Below are 17695 nucleotides of genomic sequence, written 5' to 3'. Positions count from 1 at the left end.
TATTATTCGTTTACATAAATCTTTCATGAGATGAGATGAAATCGAAACAACCGACATCGATTTTCAACATACAGAGTTTCCTAAAATACTACCATAAATTAAATACGAGACATTGTCTCTACATGCATAGTGGCAAGTCTTTTATGGGAATAAAATAGAAAACCCTTTAAAGCATATGATCTGAATTCTACAAATTTCGGATCAGAATCGATCAAGACGGGAACGATAAGAACATACATTGCCTGCAAGTTTCTCTTGCTTAGTTCTCTGCAGTAATACATCTTTTGGTTAGTACATTTTAAGAATTTGTGGCACAAAAAGGAAATATAAATCCTCGTGATCTAGGACATTTAGCAGAACCGGATCATCAGAAGTGGCAAAAAAGAACAGAAGGAAAACAACAGAGATTGAGTGCAAGAGATGCTTAACAATATCAACTTGCAATATCTAGACACAAACTATAATATTTTTCCGTTTGAATTACAAGCATACGAACTCGGTTGTAAAAAAAACAAGCAAGGAAAGATATCCACGAAATTCAACAGACGGCAGCATCGATTTTGAACCACAATTGCAACAATGTGGTGGATAAAAAAGAAAGAAAGAAAGCCCCTGTTGTTCGCAAGAGGACAAGACACCATGGACCTAAAAGCTCTCCAGGAATAGAAGAAATCGAAGTATCATTTAATAGAACCAGATTATGTAATCGGAAACAAAATTACCGTCCGTAAATGAAAGACGATTTAAGCCATATCAGAAGCAAAGAACCTGTGTTGATACAATAGAAAGGAATATACAACCCAACCCACATTACAAAACTTGGAGACTGTTAAAAGTCAATGCAAATGCTAGGAAAATCTATAAGTATCACACACATATATTTTAAGAATATTTTAGAATAATATGGGAATAATAGATGTGTAGAAGTATCCGTAAAATAATCTAATATTATATATATATAATTATCTACTAGAAGAATCTGAATATTTTGTAATATTAAATGACTAAGATGTTGACATGTGTCAACAATCCAATAGATACTAAAATCTATAAATAAGGGTGAGTTTTGCCATTGAAAAAAGAGTGAGAAAGAGGGAAAAAGTGTCAAAAGTGTGAGTTAAAGAAAGAAAGCTTAGAGGTAAATAAGAGAAAAGTATGGGGTAAGTGTGTGGTTTTGTAATTGTATTTTGTATTAATAAAAATTGTTATCTTCTCTTAAGTTTCCCGATTAAGTCTTTATTTGTTTTAAGTTCTTAATGTACTTGTGCTAGTTTTATTATATGGTCGATTTTGTCGACTGATTGATATATAATTGGTTACACTGCCTCATTGATATATGGTTGGCCTGTCGCGTAAGTATTATTATTAGGGATGGCAATGGGTCGGGTCGGGTCGGGTTTTTGGGCCACCCGACCCGACCCGAGAAGAAAGGGTTCTCCACCCGTGACCCGACCCGACCCGACAAAATTAATGTTTCACCCGACCCGACCGACCCGAATATATGATTTAGAAACCCGACCCGAAATAAAAAAAATATTTTAATTCAATGAAAACAGTGACTTAATTGAAAAAAATTATATATGGAGGGATATTATTGTAATTATCCCTAAATATATAAGATAAAATTATATATATTTTTCGGGTCGGGTCGGGTTGGATTTTTTTTACCCTAAACCCGACCCGACCCGAACAGTGCATTTAAAAAAAACCCCGACCCGACCCGAACCCGAATTTTTTTTTAAAAAATCCGACCGATCGGGTCGGGTCAGGTCGAAACCCGTCGGATTCGGGTTGAGTTGCCATCCCTAATTATTATGCACTAAAAGTTTATAGAATTAAAGGCTAACCATTTAAGATTAAATCAACTTCACATGAAATCATCAACGTATTACTCAATAAAATGTCATAAATGTTCAATAATTTAAAAAAAATATTATCTGTAAACATTTAAATCTAGAACTCATATTTTGTTTTCTATTTCTACGTTCATTTCATGATTACTATGATTACCCTGTAGTGATCACTATACATCACACTGAAATAGAATAGAAATAAATAAATCAATTTTAATCTAAAAATCAACCAATATTAAACCATAATGTGTGTAAAAAAACAGCAAATCAGAATGCAGAAAATTTGCTTAGGGAGCAGCTAAAGCGATAAAGCTTTTATGGAAAATGAACAAGATTGTAAGGTGTCTTAGGCTTTTAACATGTACCATATAAGGATTTTTCGATCCAGTTCTGTTTTGATTATGTTTTTAACTTTCATATATATATAATAATGTGATGTTTGATTTATTTGACTAATTTGAATTCGAGTATTAACACTTTATTATGGTTTGATTTTAACTTTTAATATCATATAATATCACTTGCAAAAATAAAAAATAAAAAAAGACATTGTCTAATATTGTTATATTAACTTATCAATATATCGAAACATCATTAATATCTCGTTTTTCCATCTTAACGAGACATTGTATTACACATCATAATCGCAATGTACAACTCTACACTTATAGTTTTGGAGTCGTAAGCTTCTAATATGTTTTTCTTTCACTCAGATGAGACAATTTGATATATTCGATCACTTCTATTAATAAATCAAGTGGAATGTAAGATAATACGTTAGACTTTAAAATAATTTTACTTTATTTTAGTAAATTTCATATACAATATCAAAACATCTCTCTCCAAAAGAGGTTTCCATTAAAACTCTCTTTTGTATCTCTTTCTTCGTTGAACTTTATTGACTAGAAAAAAGTGGTATTGTGATAACTTGACGGTTTATACTTTTTAATTTAGACGAAAAGTCATAACATGTAATTCTATGAAAAAGAGAGAGATGATGAATTAAAGAAAGATCAATATGAGAATCCCCTTCTCTAGCCTTGTTTGATGATTTACATATAAACTTTTAGTATTGTTATAAAAATTATAATAATAATGGCTACATGTAGATCGATAGGTTGAATAAACATAACCATCCGTAGATCATATAGGTACTTTAAATGTTACTCCAAAGCTCATAGTTAATAGGATGATGTGAAGAATTTTAGAAAATGTTTAAGGAGATGACAATAAAAATATAGCCTAGTGTAATATGTGAAGGAGATTCTTTGTAAAAAAATTAAAATTAAAAGATATATAACAGACATCAAACCATTTTCTCTTCACTTCACTTCACTATTTCAAATCATCTTTTTAAGTAATTGTACGTCTAAATTTAAAAAGATAAATCATAAAACACCATCACAATTCACAACTATCCATTTAACGAAAAACGTTACAACGACGATCCTGATATTATACATTACCAAATATTTCATTAAAATTTAATTAAAACATAGTCAAAGCATGACAAAAAAAAATTATTTAGCATAGTTCAAATTCAAAAAACAAAGATAAATCATGAACTCAAACAAGGAAAATCTCTAATTGGGATTTATTTTCCTGATCAATCACGTCAAGAAAAATAGGATCAACGGTAATATGACTATCCACGTGTACTTTGAATCTATGACCCCACCATAACACCTTAGCTTTACCTCCGATATCCACCTTAGCATCAAGCACCATCTCTCGCTTCCCCACGTCGTCAAGAAACTTCTTGGCGTGGTGAGCCAGCTCCATGCCGTCGAGCCGAGTCGGAAGCTTCAGCACTTGACAAGATCGCGGCCGCTGCGACCCTGCTTTCACCTGAGCCGCCCCGAGCAACGTCCCTTCGTAGAAGATCGACATGGTGGTCGAACCGTATCTGATGGGCGCTACGTTGGGATTGGTGACGTGGACTGTCAGGATTAAATCGGCGTCCACGTTTGGAAGATTGAGCTTGAAGGAAGTGAGCTTGATTGAAACGAGGTGGAAAGTCGGGTCTTTCGGTCTCGCGCTGAGGAGAGCAGCCACCGCCGTCGCCGATGCTGCTCCGACAAAAGCGGAGGTCCAGCTCCATTTTTCCTTTTTGCCCATCTTTTTAGCTGAAAACTACGAAGATAGCCTTATCCTACTTTTTGCAGAAAGTTCGGAGACTAGAACTGGAGGGTGGTGGAAAGTGGACAGAGAGTTTTTATGGAAGACAAAGGTTGGAATTACAAGAGTATCCTTGCATTATCAATTTATTTCTTTGATTCAGAAGGGTGCTTTTTGGAATTAAAAAAAAGACGAGAGCGAATCAAGTATGGAGCTGCCAAAAACAACGTTTTTCGGGAAGATTAGACACGTTGGCGTAATGAGATATCTGTAATATCGATTGACCAATGATAAGCTGCCATTTAGATTCTAGAGCTCATGTAAGAAAAAAAGAAAAAAAAAGTGTGATTTTCATTGTTTTAATGCTATACATGTGAAAATCGTTTAACTTCTTATTTACCGACCATTGAATGTCAATTTTTTTTGAATATTCTAGCAATGTCTCTCAAAAACATTTAAAAGATTGAGGATGGAATTTATTAAACGATTTTAGTAATGAAAAAATGTTATTTTTTAAAATTTGAGTTTGAGTAGTTATGTCGCATAATATGTGTATATAGTCAATTGTAAGATTTTGAATGAATACTAGTATTTTTTTAATTACTTCAGACTATTTTAAAAAAATTGAGAATGAAATTATAATATTAAAAATATTAGGGACTAAATTAGAATGAATGTCATAATTTAAAGATGAATTTAGAACATTCAAAAGCTTGAGAATTAATTTAGAACGAGTTATAATTTAGGGTTCAATTGGAATATTTAATAAATTGGCGATCAAATTAGAATGTCTTATAGTTTGGGGATGTATAGTGAAATTAACTCATACATTAATGATATTGCACAATTTGCCTTATTTTTGCTTAATTTTCTAAATTCCGACTAGCGAAAAATATACTGTTTGGTTAAACTAAGACTAATCCCCAAAAACCACGCATCAAAATAGCTCTTCGATCCCGCTCCCGCCATCCAATTAGCTTCGAAGCCAGTAAAAACAAATTAGAAGGTTCTCGATGGCGATTCTCTACGCGTTGGTAGCTCGAGGTACGGCGGTTCTGGCGGAGTTCAGTGCCGTAACGGGGAATACCGGTGCGGTGGCACGACGGATCCTCGAGAAGCTTCCGGAAGAGGCCGATTCAAGACTCTGCTTATAGCAGGATCGTTATATCTTTCATATACTGAGATCGGACAGCCTCACTTTCCTCTGTATGGCGAATGATACCTTTGGAAGTACGTTTCTTTGACTTCATTTATTTCTGAATTATGCAATTTTTAGCTTCGTTGGGAGTTCAAATTTTTAGGTTGACAAATTGAATAGTGAATAATATGATTATTTCTTTGAAGTCCGTCACTTGAAATGCACGCTTCATGTTAATTTCTTTGAAGTAGTCAATAAGATTTATTGTAGAATTACCGATATAATTTCCATTTAATTTAGCTATAATTTTTTTTTATCGCTTTAGTGCTATGTTTAGGAACATAAAATTGGAGTGTATTTGCTATATAAACTATGGGAACTGGGAAGGATATGCATAATTTATGTATAAATGAGTTGAGATTCAATATCTTTGTCTTCTTGCTTGATGGGTTATTTCCCCACTTTATGATGTAAAAAGATGGAGTTGATTATGTATATAAATTAGTTGAGATTCAATATATTCGCCTCGTCAAAAGTTTGAACTTTGCGAAGCACTTGTTGCCTTAAAACACTCCTGGCCTGACATTATTATGATTATGAGTCGCTATTAACAATTCTGCTTCACTGCAGGGAGAGTTCTGTTTTCGTAGGATATTCACATGAGGTTCATGAAAAACTATGGCAGAGTGGCTCACTATGCACTTCTCACGGGTGTTGCACCAACAAATGGAATTTTTCTCCAGTAGTCCAAGTGCAGATACTCTCAATCGTGTTAGAGGTGAAGTGGGTGAGGCAAGTATCTTGCACTGGTTGGCTGGAACTTCATTTTCTCTTCATCTGTTTGGAGTTTCATTTTCTTCTTTCCTTTTTATCTTAGACTTTAAATGTGTTGATTGATTGTTTGCAAATTGACTTGCTCTTCATTCTAAGTCGAGTATATATTTTCCTATTTTTGGCTATTGACTTCCTAGGCCGTAGTTTTGATCATCAAATATACAAAAAATATACAATCGTGATGACTAGTTTGGCTGAGAAAAAGCTTTCGGTTGTTCAACATCTATTCCGAAAATATTTGTGTTTGTGATTGTCTGTATTGACATCATTTTTATTCATTGAATGGAAGCATATCAAATGATCAATGTGCGCTGAATTTGTGATTCTTATTCAATTTTAGATACGTGCAATTATGGTGGAGAACATTGAGAAGATACTTGAGAGAGGTGATAGGATTGAGCTTCTTGTTGACAAAACGGAAACGATGCAAGATGGTGCATTTCACTTCAAGAAACAGTCTAAACGCCTTCATCAAGCACTTTGGATGAAAAATGCGAAACTCTTGTAAATACATCCAACTTCTTTTATAGAATTATATTTACAGAAAATATAGACAAATAGCTGATTTATGGGTCCTCTATTGTCGATAATCTTGGAGCGAAATCGTGAATAATGGCTTCGCATGTCAAGGGAACCTAGAGATTTCATTTTGCCACTGAGCTTATTCTATTTGTGCTCAATTTGGTTTGATAAAAATGGTCAAGCTTTTAAGACTTTGAGGATGTATACCGTGTACAAGGCTCGCCATAAAAGGATAACGGGACAAACCAAGGAATAAGTCAGATAATTTTTTTTTTCAAATAATGTCAGTTGTGTGGTCACTTCTGATCATTTTCGTCGAAAACCGAGGAAAGCAGCTTGCATCTTTGGTGCATGTTGAATGCCACATAAAGGAACTTATACACCTTCATGTACAAACAGGGCCATGCTAACATGCTTGATTGTTCTGCTACTCTACGTGATTATTGCCGCTTGCTGTGGAGGCATCTCTCTACCATCATGCCGATCCTGAGCAGCGGTCTTACCTGGTTAAATTCCTGCTAAGGTATGCACCTCGATTAGTGGCAGATGCACCCTTTATTCAAGATAGTCAAATGCTCACCCTGAAATTTGAATTTTCTTCTGTTGTTGTATCCACCATGAGAATTTATTTGTGGTCACCCACTTACAAAAAAATTGTGTAGTTAATATATGTGTGCATGCCCTCAAAAATATTTATGGATCTGCCATTGACCTTAACGGTTATTTATACAAATTTGTCCCAAATAGGCTCATTTGTTTTCCGAGTTCGAGGTTTCGAGGCATATGCGTAAGCATAAAGTCTATACTGCTCAAGATTCCAGAAACACCTGTATATTTCACAGCTATGCTGGACCTGACCTAGATTTTAATCTTGGATGAATGAGTGGTATGGCCTTGTTGTGGATCATCTTTGCATTCTGTAAATGCACGGAATTTCAGGGTTCGGTAAAATTCTAACTGAGATTAGTGTCACGGGTAACTTGAACATCAACTCAATTTAAAATTACTAAAATACTTGTATTTACATTATCTAATAAAAAATATTGTAAATGTATTTTTGTTTTCCATGCTTTTATATATCTTTAAATAGAGTAAGTGAAAATATCTTTATAGTTAAGCACAAAGCTAAAGAATTTTGTAGGTAAACCTTTTACCATTCTACCAATAGTTATTTATATATATATATATATATATTCAAATATAATTGTTTACATCAAATGTTTCTTTTTTACTTTTAATGTATATTTTAAAAGTGTTTTATTGATTTTGATATCACAATTTGAAAGTATGTAAAATTTAAAATATAAAAATAAATAGTATATGTTTATAAGTTTATATTTGTTATTTGTATTTTTGTATAAATAAATACCATTTAGAATAGTTAATTTTATATTTTTAAAATTTTAATTAAATTATTTTTATGAAAAAAATTATTTTAAATAAAATTTTTGAATTATTTTTGTACTTACAAAAGAGGCAAAATCAGCCTAATAATCCAAGCGGACAAATTATTTTGGTATCTATGACATTTTTACAGTGCACATGAAATTCGTCTCGTGGGCGTGACGTGTTTCATAAATTATATTAAAAAATTAAAACTCATAATGCGGTGTGATAAGTTTTATACAATTTTTTTCATATCATAGGACAAGTTTTATTTTTTAATATATTTAATGAAAATCGTCACATGGGCGTGATGAGTTTCACGAACACTATAGCAAATGTCATAGATTCTAAAATAATATTTAGGTCGTCTTATTGGACTAAATAATTTACCTGCTTGGATTATTGGGTTGATTTTGCCCACATAATAAGTATGGTAGAATTATTTTTATTTTAAATAAATTTAAAATATACACTAAATATAAATAATATATAAGGCTTTTTATCAATTAATAAGTTATGTTGATTATTTGATTTTCTTTATTTTAACCGAACCAATAAAAAACTTTCGATTGCTAATCGTATGCGATAAGAATATATTATTAACAAAACACATGATATCATATTATTAATAAAGTACGAACCTAACAACTTTAATGGTTAAAGAGATTGTTGTTATTCTTAGATATTTCAGGTTCAAGTACCAATGACAACAGAGTATTTAAGTATTCATTATCAAATGATTGAGAATTTTTAGAACAAATACTACCACTAATAATCATCCTAGATTAATAAATAAATAAATTATTAATTGATCTAACGAGATAAAACGCTAAATCATTTAAGTAAGACCAAATGATTAGAATATGATTATATAGATGATTAGAATATGATTATATAAATGAAAAAAAATGAATTGAAAAAATTAAAAGTATCCTTTCTATAAATTAAATACTAATCATTATATATATATATAGAAAAACTAAAAGGATTATACAATGAGAAGTATAAACTTTTGCAGTTTATTTATTTAATTTGTTACGATCCTAGGTTGTAAGCCTCCATAAATCCCCAACAACTGCTCCATCTTCCCCAAACTAAGATCCTTTGAGGATCTTTTAAAAACAAATCCTTTGAGGAATGACATTTCCTTACCATTCTGGGATGAATTTGTTGGAAGTAGTGCAAGTTAACATCAGCAGCACAACAACTCCAATCTCCAACGTTACATATCTAACCCACTTAACGGTTTCTTTACGCTTTAATTTTATTTCCAATGCAGAATTAGGGCAATATTCTAAGCGACGCAATTATTTAGCTCAATAAGGCTACAGTGGTGCTGAAACTCGTTATGCCAGCGTGACGAATTTCATGGTATATAATTTTTTAATGGGTTGTGGGATATGAGTATCATAAGTCGAATATATTTAATATATATTATTAGACTCATTATGCCCGCGTGACGAGTCCGACTAAAAAAATATTTTTTGGAATTTTAAAAAACATCCATTATATATATATATATATATATATATATATATTATTTTAATGGAAAGGAAACTCGTCACACTGGCGTTACGAGTTTCAACGGGTATAAATTTGAACTTTTAGACCTTTGGGTGACCGTTGGCGAACAATCAATTTTTTTTAAAATTCAATGGAACTCGTCATGGCAGTGTGGCCAGTTCAAATGGCTATTTTCAATTTGAAAAAATTAGTCGTTTATAGCCGTTGGATAGAGTAGTATAAATAGATGTTTGAGTTGGATTGATTTTTCACTTGAAATCAAACATTCTATTAAGAGAGAAAAAAACTTTTTTGTTAAAGATTTTGTGTTGAAATGGCTTCAAGAGAAGAAATATTACGTCTTGATGATGTTTATATTTCGTCGACCGAGTTGACTACGGTAAATTTAATTTGTTTTATTTCATTTTAGTTTTGACAAAATTATAGTATTAATAATAATTATTTATATAATTGTATTAATTATTTTATTTTCAAATTGTAGCGAGAAGAATGAGGTATTCGTCTTCAACAATCCGGATTATATGCAGTGACGTTTCTTTGTGGTTTTAAGCTGATGCCGACACTAATATTAGCATTGATTGAGCGTTGGAGGCCTAAAAACACATATATTTCATTTTTCTTCTGGTGAAGTGTGATAACATTAGAAGATGTCGTATATCAACTTGGAGTTCCGATTAATGATATGTCATTGGTTCTTAGCAACAATTATGCGCGAGATGCAATTATTTCTGATTTAGTGGGAAATAAAACTCCAACCGATGTTATTGATGGGATACTGATACGGATGATGTGGTTGGAAAGAGAATTTAGAGTAGATGTACAATCAATGGAGCAAGAGGAGAAATATGCATCCCGAGTATATCTTATGATGTTGATTTGAGGGATCTTGTTACCGGATAAATCAGACAATTTGAAGCCCACCCAATATCTTTTGGTATTGAACGATTTCCTTGTATGTCGCAAATATAGTTGGGGTTCTGCAATTTTGATTTTTTTGTATCGTGAACTTTGCAAGGCGATCATAGTGGTTAGATGAAAAAAGCGGATGTAGTGGGTTAGTTTTTCTCCAATCATGGGTGTGGTATCGTCTCCCTTTTTTACGCCTATTACATATGCTCCTATAGAGTTTCATCTCGCCGCAAGGTAAATTCCTATATTTAAAATTTTGATATTTTATAATATTTATTTAAATATTTTGAAAATGACATTAAATAATATAGTTGTTATTTTTTTTGGTTTAGATGGCCACACCGAATAACCGATACAAAGTTATCAGGTGCAACCAAAGTAGATATCTGGACGAGGATCGATATCGCCGATAGATATACAATAAATATTAATAATTTTTCCATTAACATTGAAATTTATAATATTAATTCTTTAATTATACTAACATAATACTTTTGACAGTTTAATTAGTTGTCGTATTGTGCGTCGGAGATCCAACGGTGTCTAGCGCCATTATTCTTTGAAGGAGCAGAGACATGGTGTACCGTAACACCATTGCTCCATTTCGCAATTGTTGAGATCCATGTCGCTGATAAAGTTTTGTGACAATTTGGGTTTCACCAACCGATGGAAATGTCCATATATAACATGGACAATTTCTATAAAATAGATGCGCGCGGGAAGCATACGGAAGATTGACCGAAGAAGCATGTTATATTCATACAACAATGGCATGAGATGCATTTACATTTGCCTAATCGTTCTGAGGTTTAACCCGATTTGATTTCACAGTTTCTCCCTACCTCCAAAATTATGAAGCAAATGAGAAACCATACTTGACAACGTTGGAGGATCGATCTGTATGGTAAATGAAGGCAAAATATGCATACACTAAAAATCATCATCTTCATTTTATGTTTCCGCCGATTATTATCCATCTCAACAAGTTATGGTGGTTACGCTCCATATCAAGCATCGATGGGGAGTCAATCAGTGTGGGTAGGAAGTTCCTGGGATCAAGTGCCACATTCAGAACAATTTTTGACACAAGAAATTAGAGCAAGTGGTGCATGTGATGATATTCTTCAATACGACCAATCTCGTGGTGATTTCGGTGTACAATTTGAGTCGATGACATCAATGATGGCGTCGAATACATTGAATACTCAATCGTTTTCACCTGAAGATGAAAATCAAAGTGGTGGAGTAATTTTTAATACTCCTCGACGAGCACCACATCATTACTATTCTACTAATCCTCGACATCAGTAAGAATTGCACAAATATAAGTATTATTTTTGTTTACTTAAGTAAAGTTACTTATGTTATAATTTATTTTTATTATCATATATAAATAATTACTCAAGATTGACAAGAAATTGAGTGAACTATGTACTTGACATTTAATTGTATAATTTTTTTATCAATAATATATATGCGTTCACCCTTAAATGTTTCTAAAATTTGTCATTAATTTTACTTTTAATTAAACTAACTTTGAAAACTATGTAAACAAATATGGTAGCAGTCACTTTTTAATTAAACTAATTTTGAAAAATCTATATCATTATCTCGTTAACAATTTAACTCTAAAAAACAAATGACGTGAATAATATTGATTCTTTGATTTTAATGGAAATTATTTCAATTTATCTAAGTTGATGTAAAATATCAGTGACAAGAAAAGGACGTGAATAGTATAGATTCCCTGATTCTCTAAAATATTTTAGTTTATCTGAGTTAATGTGAAATGTCAATGACAAGCAATGGTCGTGAATAATGTAAATTCTCTGATTTCAGTGGAAATTATTTCAGTTTATCTGAGTTGATGTGAAATATCAATGACAAGAAAAGGACGAGAATAGTGTAAATTCCTTGGTTCTCTAAAATATTTCAGTTTATCTGAGTTGATGTGAAATGTCAATAACAAGAAAATAACATGAATAGTGCAGATTCCTTGATTCTCTAAAATATTTCAGTTTATCTGAGTTGATGTGAAATGTCAATAACAAGAAAAAGATGTGAATAGTGTAGATTATCTACAAGGCATGGATTTAAAATAGTGTAGCTCATCTTCAATCTTTTATACAACGCACTCATTTCATCTAACGAAATACATTTCAAACAATGAACAACAAATTTTTCACAGTTGTTCATTACAATGGCGAAATTCTACGCACTGATGATGGTGTTGTGCTTAAGTCACATAGGCTCATTAACATGATGTTCCCTCTAGATGTATCTCATCGCCAAATGAAGAAAAAAATTAAGAGAAACATGAAGCTTCTGTTTCATGTTTAAGTTATCAGCACATGATATCCTTAAATCCAATCACATATAGAATAGTCAAACTTGATGATAATGACGATGTCGCTTTATGGTTAAACTTTATCAATCATCAAATAATAATATGATCGAGATTTATGTCAAAACCACGATTACAACAAATATTTCAACCTCAACAATACCAGTACCACGAACAGAAGAAACATGACCCTATGAACCACATACAAGTATTGCCGATGATAACCTTGTTGGACGGTTTTGTGAAAGCCTTGCTGAATTTAGCGAGAATTATGAAGATATTGTTCAATTGCAGAAAGATGATGATATACCATTAATTGATGATTCTGATGCTTTTGAGGGTACTTCAGAGGGACAAGGTTTGGATGTTGAGCTTGATGTATGGGAGGCATCTATTTCATGATGTCAAGGATTGCAGAATGTTCCAAATTTTTGGGCACAAACACACCCTCAACCTGAAATACCTCACCATGATTTGCCTCGGTATCATCATCCAGTTACAATGTATGACATTAACTACGATGCTATGTGAAATCCTAAAATCTATGATATGCCAGAGTTATGTGTTCTCCATTAAGTTATGTGTTCTCCATTGGGTTCTTCAGACGAACGATCATATGAGTTGGCGATTGGGTCTCAATTTGAAACAAAAAAGAGGCACAACTAGCAATCAAAGAGTACTGCATTAAAGCTCATCTTCAATTCTATGTCACGGAGTCTAATCAAAAGACATATTTCATAAAGTGTGTTGAAAACATTTTGATGTTTCGATATAACAAATTATGTTAAATGAATTTTAAGATTTTACATAAGATTTTCTAAAGTATATTCGATATATTTATTCAAATATCAAAATATTACTCCGAGTCTTTCAAAGTTCAATTTCAATCCTTACTAAAGTGTAAAGTTGTGTTTTATACTTAAAATATTTTTAAAATAATTTTAACAAAATATTTCAAACCAAAACCAAGCCAAAAATTCAATTTTCAATGAGATGTACCGATGCACTAGTCCATGCATCGATGTACTCACAATTAAATTGAATTTCGAATGCATTTAGTGTACCGATGCACTCTATATGCATCGATCCACTCTTGAACAAATAGAAACATCAAAGGTATTCAATGCACCGATGCACAAGCTATGCATCGATGCACTCAGGCTATTTTAAAACACCGAATGTGTTTTATGCATTGATGTACCCTCAATGTACCGATGCACTAAGTCTTCCAATGATTGAAATATTTGAATTTTACACATAATGTACCAATGCACTAGCCTTATGCATCGATGCACACACGCTCCTAACTGATTTTATTAATTGTTTTCACACTTAAATGGCTCCATTGACTCCACTAATCATCCCCAACGTTCAGAATCAATTGAAGGAGTATTTAAACAAGCTTATAATCCATTGATCAACAACAAGATACAACAATCAAGAGAGAATCAAAGAGAAAGCATCTAACCTCAAGTTTGAGCATTTTCAAGCCTATTTCATTCAATATTCATTTTTGCTTTCAAGAACACTTATTATGCTCAATTGTATTATTCTTGAGTGTTCTTTCTTTGTTCTAGAATTGTGCAAACACATTTGCCTTGTGAGGTTTTTCATTAAGTTTGCGAATTCGTAATCTTCTCTTTGAGAAAGAGTGTTCTCAAGAATTGGGGTATATTCTTGAGGGAGTTGCAAGGTTATCTCTTTGTCCTCAAAAGAAAAACAAATTAGTGAATTTGTTGGAAAATCCTTAGTGTGGATAGATAAGGTAGTGGACGTAGACTTTGGTTGAGAAAGTCTAACCACTCTAAATCGCTATGCAAATTACTTTTAATTTTATGCAAAAGCTTCCACCAAATTTTTAATTGTCAATTCACCCCCTCTTGGCCGATTCCTTCAATCGATTAACTCAATAATTGATATTAGAGCATCACTCATTTGAAGGTTTAATCACCTCTTGAGTCGATTCAGGAAGAGTTACATCGATAATCAAGTCATCAATGGCCTCCACTTCAAACTCTGACTTCGGTCTTGATTCATTGCCCGTTAACAAGCCTCCTTTCTTTAATGGAGCTAATTATGCTTATTAGAAGAATATAATGATGTATTTCATTCAAGAAAGTGATATGAGAGCATGAAATATTATAGAAGATGGATACTTCAAACCTTTCACTCATTCAAGATTGTAGAGTGAAGGAGAAACAAGAATGTTCCAGCTCAACTCCAAAGCCATCCATATTATCTTTTGTGCTCTTGGACCGGATAAATACGGGAGAGTTTCATCTTGTACAACCACCAAGGAAATATGAGACAAACTACAAGTCACTCATAAAGGCACCGACGAGGTAAAAGAATCTAAAATTAGTCTTCTAACTCATAGTTTTGAAAATTTCATGATTAAACCGGATAATGACATCAAAGCTATAACGGATAGATTTTCCACGATTGTCAATGGTCTCAAATCATATGGAGAGATCATTCCAAATGAAAAGCTTGTGAGGAAGTTGGTTTACTCACTTCAAAAATCGTGGCAATCAAAGAAGACGGCTATCATCGAGGCTAAGAACTTAAAGTCCTTAACCCTTGAAGAACTAATCAGTTCACTCCTCACTCATGAAGTGATGCTTCAAGATGAGGTAGACCTCGATAAGACTGATGAGATACCGAAGGAAAAGAAGAAGAACGTTGGAGTTTCTCTCAAATCCACAGAAGATGAGAGTGATTTGGATGAAGATGACGACGACGAGGAAATGTCATTATTTGCCAAACGGTTCAGAAAATTAATGAGGCCCAACTGAGGAAGAAAATTCAAACGAAATGAAGGCTTCAAAACTGAACCAAAAGAGAAGGACCCGATCATTTGCTACAAATGCAAAAAGCCGGGGTATATCAAATACGATTGCCCTCAATTAAAGAAAAAAAGTCAATCTAAAAAGAAGCACAAGGCTCATGTGGCTACATGGAGCGATGAAGAAGGTTCCAATGAAGAGGAACAAGAAGTACCAAACTTGTGCTTGATGGCATTCAGGGAATATTCTTAGGTAACCTCTATCTCATTTAATTTTGAAGATTATTCGTTTGATGAGCTATTAGAGGAATATAATGGGTTGGCTTCAGATTATGAGAAGTTATTTTTAAAGTATAAAAATGATATTTTGAAATTGAAAAATAAAAATAATCTCATATCCAAGACCAATAATGATCTTGAAAGTAAAATAAAAAATTTGCAAATCAAACTAGAAGAGTTTGAAAAGAAAAATTTTGATTTGCAAAACTTACTTTCAAAGGTCAATGATGATCATCAAAAGAAAATTGATGATCTTAAAGCTTCTTTTGATAAAGTTGGAACAAAACGTTTTGAAAATGGAGAAAATTCAAAATCCAACTTTGTTTGAAAAAGTTTTAAAAACTACAATCATAGAGGTCCCCAAAGAACCTCTAATGGAAAAGTCGCTAAAAGTATATGGGTTCCTAAATAACTCATTACTACTAAAGATAAGGATATCCTACACAAATGGATACCTAAGGGGTCTAGGATTTTGGAAACTAACGAATATGGACCCAAAAGAATTTGGGTACCAAAAATAAAAAATTAATCTATGTTTGTAGTAAAAAGGAGCATTGATACAAGGCACAGGAAATAAATTCAAACTCATGGTACCTTGATAGTGGATGCTCAAGACGCATGACCAGAGACAAAAGTTGGTTCATAGAGCTTAACGCCAAAAATGGAGGAGAGGTGACCTTTGATCATAACTCAAAAGGTCACATTGAAAGTATATGCATTATAGGTAATACCTCTTCCATACAAATTAAGAATGTTTTATATGTGAATGGATTAAAGCATAATCTATTGAATTTAGTCAATTGTGCGATAAGGGATTCAATGTCATGTTTGATATTAATGGTTGTAAAGTCATTGAAATTGCATCTAATCGGATTATGCTTGTTGGTAATAGAATATGAAACATTTACATGGTGCATTTAGATTCTATATATATGACTAATTTATGCCTAGTTGCTAAGAATGAGCATGATAGTTGGTTATGGCATAGGAGACTAGGACATGCTAGTATGAGTGTTTTGCAACTGTTAATTCAAGGAGATTTAGTTCGAGGGTTGCCTAAACTAAAATTTGATAATGATAAAATCTGTGATGCTTGTGTTAAAGGAAAACAAAAGCGAATTTCTTTTACATCCATTAATGACGTATCCACTAGTAGAGTATTACAATCGATCCATTTAGATCTTTTTGGGCCATCTAGAACTACTAGCTTGAGTGGAAAACAATATACATTTGTATTGGTAGATGACTATTCTAGATATACCTGAGTTATTCCTTAAATTCTAAAGCTTATCGAGTATTTAATAAAAGAACTTTAGTTGTAGAAGAGTCTATACATGTTGTTTTCGATGATAATCCCCTTCCGAGGAAGGATTCTTGTGTGAATGATGATGTAGGTATTATAAACATAAATGACGTTGGACATGACGTTGGACATGACGTTGGAGAACCATCATCAAAGGAAGAAAAGAAAGATGAGGAAACTCAAGATCCTCTCGAGAATCCAACCATTGAAGAAAGGGAAGTCTCTTACCCAAGGGAATACAACTATGTCAAGGATGGTGAAATAATAGGTGATCCATCCAAAGGGGTAACAACTCGATATTCTCTTAGAAATATTTGTAATTATGTGACATTTATCTCATGCATAGAGCCTAAGAATATTAAAGAAGCATTAAATGATGAACATTGAATTATGGCTATGCAAGAAGAGTTAAATCAATTTGAGAGAAGTAAAGTATGTACATTAGTTGAAAGGCCTAGTAATAAGTCTACTGTAGGTACTAGATGAGTATTTAGAAATAAGCTTGATGAAAATGGTAATATAGTGAGAAATAAGGCTAGACTTGTTGCTCAAGGGTATACTCAAGAAGAAGGCATAGACTATGATGAAACATACGCTCTCGTAGCTAGGATGAAAGCAATTAGAATATTATTAGCATTTGCATATTTCAATGAATTCAAATTATATCAAATAGATGTTAAAAGTGTATTTTTAAATGGTT

General features: G+C 32.7%; 1 protein-coding gene and 1 pseudogene across 1 annotated transcript; one reads left to right on the top strand and one right to left on the bottom strand.

Moving 5' to 3' along the window:
• Window positions 1-3397: 3397 nt before the first annotated feature.
• Window positions 3398-4064, bottom strand: LOC120170330. Its single transcript, XM_039178289.1, has one exon. The coding sequence runs from the start codon at window positions 3969-3971 to the stop codon at window positions 3420-3422; it is 552 nt and encodes a 183-aa protein (XP_039034220.1). The 5' UTR covers window positions 3972-4064; the 3' UTR covers window positions 3398-3419.
• Window positions 4065-4876: 812 nt separating this feature from the next.
• Window positions 4877-7407, top strand: LOC120170346 (annotated as a pseudogene).
• The last annotated feature ends 10288 nt before the right edge of the window (window positions 7408-17695 follow it).

The sequence above is a fragment of the Hibiscus syriacus genome, unplaced genomic scaffold (genome assembly GCF_006381635.1).
Source record: "Hibiscus syriacus cultivar Baekdansim isolate YM2019G1 unplaced genomic scaffold, ASM638163v2 tig00111779_pilon, whole genome shotgun sequence".
In the NCBI taxonomy this organism is placed as follows: Eukaryota; Viridiplantae; Streptophyta; class Magnoliopsida; order Malvales; family Malvaceae; genus Hibiscus; species Hibiscus syriacus.
This window is presented reverse-complemented; position numbering and strand designations above follow the sequence as displayed.